The sequence below is a fragment of the Talaromyces amestolkiae genome (genome assembly GCF_001896365.1).
Source record: "Talaromyces amestolkiae strain CIB chromosome Unknown scaffold6.1, whole genome shotgun sequence".
NCBI lineage: Eukaryota > Fungi > Ascomycota > Eurotiomycetes > Eurotiales > Trichocomaceae > Talaromyces > Talaromyces amestolkiae.
In genome coordinates this window covers 1,095,837-1,108,644 of record NW_024468042.1, presented here as the reverse complement: position 1 = coordinate 1,108,644, position 12,808 = coordinate 1,095,837, and the positions used below count along the sequence as shown (strand labels likewise).

The following is a 12,808-nucleotide window of genomic DNA, read 5'->3' as shown; positions in this document are numbered from 1 at the left end:
TTCATTTGTAGACTGCATCCCAGACCTTCTTGCTTTTTTCATCGTGGAACGCTGCCACCCATGGATACAGGGTTAGGTGACCTGCAACATCTTGCCACGTCTCGAGGACGAGTGTGGTAGCCAGTGCTCGGATATTCATCACGACGAATGAGTCTGCTTGGCAGCACTCTTCATAGTTCGGCGACGACAATGCGTGGATGAAAATCAGCCAGAGAGACAATGAGGATTTATTGTCGGGTAGTGAACCAAACACTTCAAGCCGACTTCGGAAGAGATCAGATAGCAATGTAAAGTAGGTGGGATGTACTTCACGAGGATGACTAAGGAATGTGCTCATAAAGGCAAGGAGACCCAGCTGGCAGATGTCATCTAGCGGTTGTGGCGGCCGCTCACCGTTGAGCGGAGCATAGTCACTCAGATGTTGGCCGATTGATATAATCAGATCTTGATACTGAAAGGCACTGAGTTGCGCACTGCCAGCATAAGAGCAAAGCGCCAGCATGTCCACCATTGCAGAACGGACCTCCAAACTGGCCTCACTCAATGAGTCCGGCAAAGCAATGGATGACTTCTTGTCGTAAAGTGGAACAACGTAAAGAGGCATTGGCGTCGTCAATTGCTGAGAACCAAAACGTGTCGAGGTTCCTGTCATGAGCGCAAGTTCCAGGTCAGTGCGGCGTATCTTGTTACCCAACTCTGGAGCTTTCTGGCATAGTACTGCAAGTCCCCCGGGTAGCATTTCAAGCATGAGCTTCAAGCCCTGTAGATGTATCAGACTCTCCTTGAAGGAGCCGCTAATGTTGGCGTAAATGGCAAGTGAGATGGCCACAACAATACTAGAATCCTGGGGCTTGAAGCTCGATTCAAGGTCATTACGCAATAGACGCAGGGCTTGTATGAGATGAGAATTCGACTCAATGGATTGAGCATTGTAACCCTGATGTCGAGATATACGAGCTCTTGTGACAGCCATGGCGCAGTGGAAAACTGTAAGTGTTTTAGTATTAAAACAGTATACCGCTTTGCATTCTTACCGCTCGGGTTTCCTATCACAAGCTCGAACCAACTCGATTCAAGCTCCTTTGACTGTCGGCAGAAGGTCTGAGGGTAGAGCTTTTTGGACACTTCATTGTGGACTACAGACAGTCTCCATGGTCAATACTCTTGATGTTCATCTCGAAAAGGAGCAAGAGCACAAATGCGACGTACACTCGTGGAATAAGTACCGCACTGAGGGTGTCAGAGTTATGGAAGTTGTGAAGTAAGTCAACTCGGTCCCTGGGAAGGGGTTGACGGGTAAGAGACTGTTGGCTTGTGCAAATTTTGGCAATAGTGGTCGCCCCTTCCCGCCTTCAGTCGTCCAGCGGTCGAGTTGAATTTCATCTTTGTGTTGCTGTCTCTTGTGCCCTCGTAATCGAAAGGTCTTGCCGGTATTCTTTCCCTTCATCGCATGGTGCCGTACTAGCTTCTGCGAGCGCCGATCGAGCGGTTTATTGTTGTTGATGAAACAGAATTCCATGGTTTTGATGTCGACTCTGTATGTTCCTGTTAAGACTGGTCTCGTTCCTATCCTGCCTTGATTTTACTCAACATCTAGCTGCAAATCCTTCTCGGATCCATGGATGGCTTGGAATTGATTGTAGCAATATTTTGCGCCGATCCTATGGCTCACTGGCTTCCTCGTATCATGAAATGAATGCATTGAAGTCGAAGGATATGCCAAGGTCACTACATCGAAATACCACGTGATAAATTAGACGTTGAGATGACAGCGGGAGTTGTTAGCGTGCTCCATCTCACCACTGAACAAAAACAGTACACAAATAGACATCTGGACGCTGGACGCAGAATTTATATTTTGTAAGGATTAAATCTATATACTATCCCTATAAGTAGCAAAAAACCTTAACCAACATTTCCACGTCGTCCACCTCGTTTCTTCCGGTCATGATGCGCCTTCAGCACCGCCCGTGTTTCCACCAGACTGCGCTTATTCTTGCTTCTCGCCTTGCCCAACGTCATCAAAAAGTTCTTCTTGCGAGCCTTCTCCTTGTTCGTTGTACTCTTCCCATCCTGCTCTTTCCTCTCCTTTTTGCGAGCTGTCTTGCTCTTGAACTCATCTCGATCGGTCTTTGATTCCTTGGCGTGAGCAATCTTTTCCTCCTTCGTCAATTTGCCCTTGGAAAGTGATGCGAGTCCTTCGATCTCTGCGGCGGTAAGAGGCTCGTCGATATGACGATTTATAGCTTCTTGCACTTTTTGTGCACGTTTGGATCGTGAATTGAGTAAGGAGTCCACAGCGGCTTGGGAACGGAGCTCTGCCAGCTTAGCCAAATCAGCTGGTGTCAAGATTCGACTTGTAGCAAGCTGGGTCCATTGCTTATCTGCGTCTGTTTCTTCTGTCTTCTTCTCTGCCTCGTCGATGGCCTGTTTTGCTTTCTTGGATGGGGGAGTATCGTCGTCGGAATCACTTAGTTCGATCTCCGCGTCACTCTCCACATTAATCCACCCCTCAGAGTCATCACTGTCATCATCTTCAACGTCCCAATTGGCCCAACCTGCTGCTTCTTCCTTTTCAAGATCTTCATCATCTTCGCCATCAGAGGGAAGACCTTCTTCGATTCTCCTCTTCCTTCTCTCCTCTTCTTTCCATTTCGCCAGCAGCTCAAGGCCTTCGATTCCGCCAACGGCTTCTTCACCGAATCGAATTTCCTTTTTCTCGCCGGCACTCAAAGCCATGGATGCTTCTTTGCCTCGGTCACGTCTCTTCAACATGTCCGCACCAACATCGCGGTATAAACCCAACAGACCCTTTGCAGCCATCATAACACCTTTGTTTTTGCTCTTTTTGTACAGAACTAGATCTTGAAGTAGCGTTTCATTCATAGCCAGAGGCTGTCTGACACAAATCTCACGAATAGCATTCAGACCTGCTGCAGCGACCTCTCCGGCAGAAGCCTCATTAACAAACTCATTCGCAATTTTCTGGATCAAAGGCTCGAGCTCGTCGGGTGGCACAAGATTGTGTGTCGCCTGAGCAAGCGACGCGAGGAACGAGGTAACCGAGGGTTGCCGAGGAGTGAGGTATTTCAGAAAATAGGAGTAGAAGTGAACGAGCGTAAGTTTGTGAAGACCGATCAGACGTGACACCAACTGCAAGACCAAAAGCTTTTGCTCTAGGTTCAGCTTCGACTTGCTGTTCTGCAGATGTTTTGAGAAAAGCTCCTCAGCAAATCCCTGCGAATCGTACAGGAGATGTAATGCAGAAAAGTTGAGGGAATGAGGCTGTCTCTTCTTGCGCTCCTTCTTCTTCACTGTTGCAACGGCCTTTTCAAGCTGGCGAGCCTTCTTTTTGGTTTTTTTGTTGATACCACGTTGATGTTTCAACTTGGCGACATCGACGCCGTCGTCATCACTGCTCTCGTCTTCCATTTCTTCTCTCTCCTTGTCTCCACCGAGGAAGAATTTAACACCGCCGACGACAACTTTTTCATTCTGCGCCAAGCAGGCCTCTTTCATGACCTCAACTGTCTTTGCATCCGTCCATATCTGTCTTCTCCACAACTCCCTCGTGATTTTGACCGCCCATTGGGCTTTGGGAGATGTACGATCCGACGTCACCAGATTATACAAGACCGTTTGCATAGCCCGATTGAGCTTGTGATTCGTAGATTTAGAATTCGACGTCCGCAAATCAGAGAGAATCTTCTGAAACAACAACTGACGCAGCGTCTTGCTCGGCGTCGACACAAGAATCGGAAACAAGGTATGAAGCAACGTAACCGAGTCAATGACCTCCTTCTTTCTCAAAAGTACCAAACTTCCGACAATCTTCTCGCGCAGTTCGGGACCCAGAACCACATGATGTTCCATAAGCATATCGATTAATTGCTGCGGAAAGTCCTTTGTTATATCCGGATAGCAATCTGCGACGTGCGAAATGAAATCTATCAAGTCGCGCAGCGATATGATGCCTCCTTCAGCGGAAGTCGGATTTGAGATGAAAATTTCGCGGTGGTTCTCATATTGATAGTATTGGGAACGGAAATCCTCAACGTATGATCTAAACAACAAGTCATTAGCATTCGTTGTTCTATATCTGTAGATTTATTACGTATGGCATCTTCGTACTTTGAATCTCGTCGAATTTTCTGCTGAAGGTTGGGCCTGTACAAAAATGATTAGATCGAATTTAAAACTTTTCAGTGTTGGAAACTCACAAATCCGCCTCAACCTTCTCCAATGCGGCCAGCTTTCGCTTGACCATCGTGCAATATTTTCGCAAATTGTATTGCGGCGCAAATTTCTGTTGTTGACAGAAGACCGACGTTAAGAATATTTTTGTCTAAGCCGATAGATAATTTTTTTGCCGTATCGATAGCGGCTCCCGCGCAGAGATTGGAGGCGGTGAGGCGCCCACAATATCAGATCGACAATTGATCAGGGTGACAATATCAGGCCTGCCCATTGAAATTGACTTTGACAGGGCTACGTGGATTATTTAAGCATTTTTTATAGATCGGAAACACTCTGCTGACCATTTTCAAATATATCACCACCAGGACAGCAGAATATTGAAAGAGGCACTTGACTATTTTGATAATTATTGAACAAAGGATCAAGTTTTTCATAAGAACATCTCGACTACATCAAAAGAAGCTATCCATGTTACTTTTTATGGGTCCTACTTCCTCTTTCATGGACTGTTCCGTAGATACAGTCTCAATAGATGCATGCGAGTCGACCAAACCCTAATAAAAGACGACACTCCGTCCATACCCTCAACGCGTAAACCAAACACACATGAATAAATCGTTTACCGATTGCTCTTGGCAACACGCTCGAGCTCGTCCTTCTTCTTGATGGCGTAAGAGTTGGAGCTACCCTTGGCAGCGTTGATAAGCTCTTCAGCCAAAACTTCGGCAATAGACTTGACGTTGCGGAAAGCGGCCTCACGAGCACCGATGGTAAGGAGAGCGATGGCCTGGTTGACACGGCGGAGGGGGGACACATCGACGGCCTGTCGGCGGACGGTACCCTGGGAACCGATACGGGTGGAGTCTTCACGAGGACCGCAATTGACAATGGCGTCGACAGCAACCTGGAGAGGGTTCTGGTCGGTCATGATGTGAATCTGATGATTGTTAGAATCGATTTTGGCTCCGAAAGGCTAATTTGCCTTTTCAGGATATGAAGGGTATTGTAGACGTACGATCTCGAAAGTGTGGGCAACAATGCGGACAGCCAAGATCTTCTTTCCGTTGTTGCGACCGTTCATCATGATAGAGTTGGTCAATCTGCAGATGTCGTGTTAACCACTTGTATCCTTCTACTGTGCAATCAAGCGCAGGGCGCAGGTGTTTCGAATTACCTCTCAATGATGGGGCATTGTGCCTTGCGGAAACGCTTAGCAGCATATCGGCCAGCGGAGTGAGGGAGGTAGACGGGAGAACGGATCTGGATGTAGTCGCTGTATCGAAAAAATCGTCGAGTTAGCCAATATTCCCCTCTTCCATAACGATCAAAAATTTGTTGGTATATTTTTCTTTCGTGCTGTGCTGATTTGGAATTGCTATCGCGGTTTCACGTACGTCAAAGAGATATCTCTGATTTCAACATCGTCCTGGTTGTTGTTAGCCCTCCTGCCTCGACACAAACCCCATCGTCACGATTTTTCCAGGACGACTCACGTAGCTCCATTTTCCGAACAACTTGACGGAGTCGGTTTGGACATCCTTGGGGAGGGCTGGGTAGTAACCCGAGGGGTTCTCGACCTCGACTTCACCGTTGTCGGACATGATGGACGCTTTTGTCGTAAAATGTGTTGTTGAGCGTCGAGCGTTGCTGTCGGGTCGATGAAATGTTCGCTGGTTAACAGAAGGAAATTGGAGGTGTGTCTCGCTTAACGAAAGCCCAGTGGGGTGGGTCTACCAGAGCCAATAACAAGTTAAGAGTCAAGTGACTTTGGGTTCCCTCGGCGGGACTCTGCCAAGATACGTCTACTTGAACAGACTAGCGTGGTTTATCGTCATGCCTTGATACCTTGATGCCTTGACACCTGATCAATCCCAAATCTCTAAACGGCAGAGCCACTGCTGAGTATGACACATTCTGGCCCAGTCAATCTATAAGTTTGCACAGTACAAGACTATCACTCACTTTCTTATCTATGTCACCACCCTTCTCATGTATACTCTGGTGAGTCAAAAAATACCTCGCGAAATGCAACTTTTAGTTATTGTTCTTTGCGTTTGTCTACACCTCCACTCGGTGCCTAGTTGTGAATTCAACATACTCTGTAGTAGTGAGTATGTACAATTCAATGTATATCCTCGAAGGCTGTCCACTTGCTAGCCAACTCAGCCATGTACATACAATATATAGAATTTGCCTCTTGTGCCAAAAAACACACAGATCAGCAGTCCATTGCTTAGTTGTCTTCAAAATACACAAGCCACAGCGTCAATCGGCCCCTGGCAGTCGATGGCGGCGGGCATGTCATTGGTGAAGCTCGGCATAGTGCCGTTAGTGCAGGCGCAGGTGACGCTGCCGCATTCCCCAAGAACCACTGTGCCCGCAAATCAGCGCCAACCAGAACTTAGACCTTTTTAGTCAGTGACAACCTTATGTAAAGAACTGCCACCTCACACTCCCAACGTTTCTGCATTGTTTGCCTACCATCAACAGTTCTTTGATGGTGTATAACTTATACGAAGCAGAGTGTGCTTCTACGCGCTTGCAAATGACCCTTTATATTCGCGTTTGAATCACGGCCGCGGCGGATAATGGCTGAAGACAATCCAGAACTGCAACATGCGTTGCAGGAGCTTGACAGAGAACTCGAGGTGCGCGACTCGATCTAATCCTCTAGAGAGATTTACACTAATCAAATCTTGACTATAGGCTGAGGAGATTACTGTAAAGGGGTACGAATTTCCTCATCGCTCGCCGTTATCGGTCGCTCCAGATTCCCGGCGCGGGGCATGACGAAGCAATTGGAGGTTTTAGCTAACATATCGTTAGATACGAGAAGCGGCGCACCCTTCTATTTTCGCAGTTTCTCGGACCCGGTCACAATGGGCTCCAGGCGCCGAGCGTTACCATTCAAGGTCCCGGAGGTCAGACCGATGACTACTCTGGAAGGTATCCAGACGTCGGGAGTGATAGCTCGTCAGGTATTGCTAGACAGGTGAGTGCCTTATCACTCAGGCATAATTGGCAGCTACTCATTTCTCTACGTCTTGCAGAGAACGCCTTCACTCCAACTTCCCCTTCGCGCCGCATCCAGAGCGTCGGTAGATTCTCTTTTCCTTCCCAAAACGAGCCAGAGCAATACACTAGACGTTAGCCATGAAGACTCGAGAACAGCAACATTGATGAGCCAAAGCTATGCCTTCAATCCAAATAATCAGTATGACCATATGGGTCAAGCGGCCGATCCTTACGATGGCGGCGTCTACGATCCAGACGGAGGTCCAACTCGTCAGTCGACGCTACTCGATTCGCAAGCCTACTTTCAGGATTTCGCTGGACATCAGAATGAAGATTATAGGAATAGTTATGGAGGCGGGTATCATCGATATTCCCAGTCTGATGCATTTTCGCCGACAGCGAACATGGCGCCTCCGTTAATGCCAGCCTCGGAAATTGCACCGGGAAGCATGCTTGGTCACCTTCTCCCTCTAGAGCCACGAGAAATACCTAATTCCGTCTACGACCCGCACGATCCCAATACCATGATGTCCAAGTTCGATAATCTGCCGGCAGTCCTTAGACATCGCGCCAAGACACAATCGAAACAACCGGCCTACTGGGTCTTAGATCAGAAAGGCAAAGAGATTGCATCTATCACTTGGGACAAACTAGCAAGTCGGGCGGAAAAGGTTGCCCAAATCATACGCGACAAGAGCAGTTTATACCGCGGCGATCGTGTGGCACTGATCTACCGTGATACCGAGATTATCGAATTTGCTGTGGCTTTGATGGGTTGTTTCATCGCCGGAGTGGTGGCCGTCCCCATCAATAACGTAGATGACTACACAAGCCTTAATGTCATCCTCACATCGACGCAAGCCCATCTTGCTTTGACCACAGAGAACAATCTGAAAAACTTCCAAAGGGATATCACAACTCAGAAGCTGCAATGGCCAAGAGGTGTTGAATGGTGGAAGACAAACGAATTTGGGAGCTACCACCCCAAGAAAAAAGAAGATGTCCCGCCTTTGATTGTGCCTGACCTTGCTTATATTGAGTTCTCACGAGCACCAACCGGAGACTTGCGTGGGGTTGTCATGAGCCATCGGACAATCATGCACCAGATGGCCTGCCTTAGTGCCATCGTGGCTACCGTGCCCGGCTCTAAATCTGCTGCACAGCCTAGAGTTTTGAGTGGCAGCCACAGTGAGATATTGTTCAGCTATCTTGACCCAAGACAGAGCATTGGAATGATTTTAGGTGTCTTGTTGACTGTTTACGGTGGACACACAACGGTATATCTAGAGGCACAAGCAGTGGAGACCCCCGGTCTTTACGCTCATCTCGTCACAAAGTACAGGGCTACTGTCATGGCTGCCGACTATCCGGGCCTGAAGCGCGTCGCATACAACTATCAGCAAGAGCCGCTAGTCACTCGGCACTTCAAAAAGAATGTCGAGCCCAACTTCTCGAGTGTGAAGCTTTGTCTGATTGATACACTCACAGTCGATTCTGAGTTTCATGAAATTCTAGCAGATAGATGGCTACGACCCATGCGAAATCCGCGTGCGCGGGAAATAGTCGCTCCAATGTTATGTCTGCCTGAGCACGGAGGCATGGTAATCAGTGTCCGAGATTGGTTGGGAGGTGAGGAGAGAATGGGATGCCCATTGACCCATCCTCTGGATCCCGCGGAGCCAGAGCTGAAAGAAACTGAGATAAAAAAGACTGATACCAATGACGGATTCGGCAGCAGTTTGATTGGAGGGACTCCAGTAACTGCTCCTAAGAAGAAAGCCACAAATGATCTGGCAGAAGTTCTACTTGATAAGGAAGCGCTGAAATCTAACGAGGTTGTTGTATTAGCCATGGGAGAACAGGCGAGAAAGCTTGCTGAGACTCGTCCAAATAGTGTGCTCGTGGGTGCATTTGGATATCCGTTACCCGACGCTACTCTTGCAATCGTTGATCCCGAAACTAATCTGCTATGCACCCCAAATGTCGTTGGAGAAATCTGGGTTGACTCACCGTCTTTGTCTGGTGGATTCTGGGCGTTGCCGAAACATACAGAAACCATCTTCCACGCCCGGCCCTACAAGTTCGAGGTCGGAAACCCTACTCCTGTCCTAGTAGAGCCGGAGTTCCTTCGAACTGGTCTTCTAGGCTGTGTTATTGAAGGGAAAATATTCGTCCTTGGCCTATATGAAGATAGGCTTAGGCAGAAGGTTGAATGGGTGGAACATGGTCAAGAGATTGTTGAGCATCGTTACTTCTTCGTGCAGCATTTGATTATAAGTATTATGAGAAATGTGCCAAAGGTTAACGATTGCTCTGCGTTCGATGTCTTTGTTAATGAGGAGCATTTACCTATTGTTGTTTTGGAGTCATACACCGCTTCAACTGCGCCGACAACTTCCGGTGGCCCACCGCGACAGTTAGATGTGGCACTCCTCGAATCACTGGCAGAGCGTTGCATAGAAGTCCTCTACCAGGAACATCATCTCCGTGTCTACTGCGTTATGATTACTGCTCCAAACACTCTTCCTCGCGTCACTAAAAACGGCAGACGAGAGATTGGAAACATGCTATGTCGGAAGGAGTTTGACAACGGCACTCTTCCCTGTGTGCATGTCAAGTTTGGAGCTGAACGTGCTGTGATGAACCTGCCGCTCGGTATAGACCCCGTTGGTGGTATGTGGTCACCAATGTCGTCAAATTCCAGGCAAGAGATTCTGGCTATGGAAGAGAAACAATATTCTGGGGTAGACTATCGAGACATTGTTATGGACGATAGGACTTCCACGCCACTTAACAATTTTACAAACATCGTCGATCTAGTCCAATGGCGTGTCACGCGCCAAGCGGAAGAGCTATGTTACTGCTCCATAGATGGTCGTGGCAAAGAAAGCAAAGGTGTCACATGGAAAAAGTTCGATACCAAAATAGCTGCTGTGGCTTCATATCTCAAGAACAAAGTCAAAGTCAAGCCAGGCGATCACTTGGTGTTGATGTATACTCATTCAGAAGAGTATGTCTTTGCAGTCCATGCTTGTTTATGTCTCGGCGCAATTGCAATTCCTATGGCACCGATTGATCAGAATCGATTACCGGAAGATGCGCCGGCTTTTCTCCATGTTGTGTCAGACTTCAAGGTCAAAGCAATACTTGTTAATACCGATGTCGATCACGTCATGAAACAGAAGCTTGTTTCTCAACACATCAAACAGTCCGCACAAGTTCTCCGTATCGGGGTACCGGCTATTTACAACACTACTAAGCCACCAAAGCAGTCGCATGGCTGCCGCGATCTTGGATTTACCATGAACAAAACATGGCTACAGGAGAATCATCCCGCTGTTATTTGGACTCATTGGACCGCCGACCAGAGACGTATATCAGTGCAACTGAATCATGACACATTGATGGCGATGTGTAAAGTTCAAAAAGAGACATGTCAAATGACAAGTGCAAGACCAGTTTTGGGAAGTGTTCGAAGTACCGTTGGCTTAGGGTTTCTACACACCTGTCTCCTCGGAGTTTATGTTGGTAAGTCTATTAGTTACTTGGTGTTTTTTGAGAGCTGAGGTTAATGATACAAAGGTGCTCCGACATATCTCGTGTCACCGGTCGATTTTGCACAGAACCCCGCATCATTGTTTGTCGCTTTGGCACGATATAAGATCAAGGATACATATGCCACTGGTCAGATGTTGGAGTATGCTATGAGTGCCATGCCTGGAAAGGGATTCCAGCTCCAAGAGCTCAAGAATCTGATGATTGCCACAGACGGCAGGCCGAAGGTTGATATGTGTAAGTGTGCTCACTCAGACCCCAAGAACAAGTCCTCATTACTCTGCAGACCAGAAGGTTCGACTACACTTCGCAGCCACCGCTTTGGACCGAACGGCAATCAATACGATATACTCTCATGTTCTCAATCCAATGGTTGCTTCCCGATCTTACATGTGCATTGAGCCTATCGAATTATGGCTCGATTTGCGGGCACTTCGACGGGGKATGGTGTATCCCGTTGATCCAGATCTTGACCCAACTGCTCTGCGTCTGCAAGATTCCGGTATGGTTCCAGTCAATACACAGCTTGCAATTGTAAACCCAGAAACTTGCACTTTGTGCCGTGTGGGTGAGTACGGCGAGATCTGGATTCAGTCCGACGCATGCGCAAAGGCCTTTTACGGCAGCAAACAGGAATTCGATCTCGAGCGTTTCAACGGCAGGGKTTTTGACGGTGACACCTCTGTACAATATGTGCGCACTGGTGATATTGGCTTCCTTCACACAGTAACGCGGCCAATTGGTCCAGGTGGTCAGCCTGTCGAGATGCAAGTCTTGTTTGTTCTCGGCGGTATTGGAGAAACGTTCGAGATCAATGGGCTTAACCACTTCCCTGCTGATATTGAGTCATCTGTGGAGAAATGCCATCGCAACATTGTTCCGGGTGGTTGGTAAGTAGTCCCCGTTAGTCCATCTCAAAAAACACAACTAACACGATTATTAATAGTGCCGTCTTCCAAGCTGGTGGACTTGTTGTTGTGCTTGTTGAGGTTACGAGGAAGTCTTATCTGGCCTCTCTGGTCCCTGTTATTGTCAATTCTGTTCTCAATGATCATCAGATTGTCATAGATATCGTGGCCTTCGTCTCCTATGGCGACTTTCCACGATCTCGACTTGGAGAAAAACAACGTGGAAAGATTCTTGGCTCATGGGTGACACGAAAGATGCGCACGATAGCTCAATTCAGTATTCGCGATGCCGACGGAGCTGACCCCCAAATGCTCCAGAGCCGCATGAGCAGAGGATCCAAGACGGGCAGCATTATGGGAGGCAGCAGTCTTCGAAGATCGACGCTTGTCCCTGATAGTGATTCTAGCACGCGGGTAGCTCCGACACCGGGACAAGAAAGACGCGAACTTGTTGATGAACCGTACACAATGCAAGAAGACGAGGAGGAAAAGCACTACCAAGATCTACTCAACGATCCTCAATACAGAGCAAATAATGATGGTTCCCGTGGAAACCAAGAACAATCGACACCCCAGCCTTTGTCCATCGACACGCACCAAGGCTATGAAGGGGAGAAGAACCCGACACCAGTCTTGAGTCCAGATGCCGGCTTTGATTTTGGAGAGAGTTTCGGTCAGACAGGCTACAATGAGGGTTTACGGGTTCATGAAGCCTCTCCTGTAAGAAATGTACCATCCGTCGCAGTAGCGCCCCCGTCAACATCTGGGTCCCAAGATTCGAGAGTCTCGCATGCCAGCCCTCCACGTGGTGCGCCAAATGATACAAGCCGACAACAACAATATAGCAGAGGTCCACAAGTTACAAGTTCGACCGAGAATCAATCGTGGCTCGACACCTCGCGTCGACCAATATCCGCTGAGGAATGGCCGCAGGAGGCGCTTCTCTATCAGTCGCATTATGATGGACAGGGCTCTAATGGACATCCCGGAAAGGATAATGGCAACTTCAATGCTTTTTAGCAGATTTCAAGAGACACCCAAGCCAACTATATCTCTGCATCGTCTCATTACACTTGACTGCGAGGATATACGAATATGCTACGAAAAAAACCCCCCTCTCATTTGACTTTTGC

General features: G+C 48.0%; 4 protein-coding genes across 4 annotated transcripts; 1 reads left to right on the top strand and 3 right to left on the bottom strand.

Annotated features, from left to right (window-relative positions):
* Position 1: 1 nt before the first annotated feature.
* BHQ10_003938 (uncharacterized protein) lies at positions 2 to 1,519 on the bottom strand (the record flags this gene model as incomplete). The annotated part of the gene is made up of 3 exons (XM_040876249.1): positions 2 to 987; positions 1,035 to 1,136; positions 1,210 to 1,519. 3 exons carry the CDS (start codon positions 1,517 to 1,519, stop codon positions 2 to 4), a joined length of 1,398 nt encoding a protein of 465 aa, XP_040732442.1.
* Positions 1,520 to 1,905: 386 nt separating this feature from the next.
* BHQ10_003937 (uncharacterized protein) lies at positions 1,906 to 4,267 on the bottom strand (the record flags this gene model as incomplete). Its single annotated transcript, XM_040876248.1, has 3 exons — positions 1,906 to 4,063; positions 4,132 to 4,167; positions 4,221 to 4,267. 3 exons carry the CDS (start codon positions 4,265 to 4,267, stop codon positions 1,906 to 1,908), a joined length of 2,241 nt encoding a protein of 746 aa, XP_040732441.1.
* Positions 4,268 to 4,816: 549 nt separating this feature from the next.
* On the bottom strand, positions 4,817 to 5,798 carry BHQ10_003936 (uncharacterized protein; the record flags this gene model as incomplete). Its single annotated transcript, XM_040876247.1, has 5 exons — positions 4,817 to 5,134; positions 5,213 to 5,297; positions 5,372 to 5,470; positions 5,592 to 5,623; positions 5,691 to 5,798. 5 exons carry the CDS (start codon positions 5,796 to 5,798, stop codon positions 4,817 to 4,819), a joined length of 642 nt encoding a protein of 213 aa, XP_040732440.1.
* Positions 5,799 to 6,785: 987 nt separating this feature from the next.
* BHQ10_003935 (uncharacterized protein) lies at positions 6,786 to 12,695 on the top strand (the record flags this gene model as incomplete). Its single annotated transcript, XM_040876246.1, has 8 exons — positions 6,786 to 6,845; positions 6,904 to 6,926; positions 7,024 to 7,189; positions 7,248 to 8,381; positions 8,436 to 10,740; positions 10,795 to 11,004; positions 11,054 to 11,657; positions 11,714 to 12,695. The coding sequence occupies 8 exons, from the start codon at positions 6,786 to 6,788 to the stop codon at positions 12,693 to 12,695; spliced, it is 5,484 nt and encodes a 1,827-aa protein (XP_040732439.1).
* Between the last annotated feature and the right edge of the window lie 113 nt (positions 12,696 to 12,808).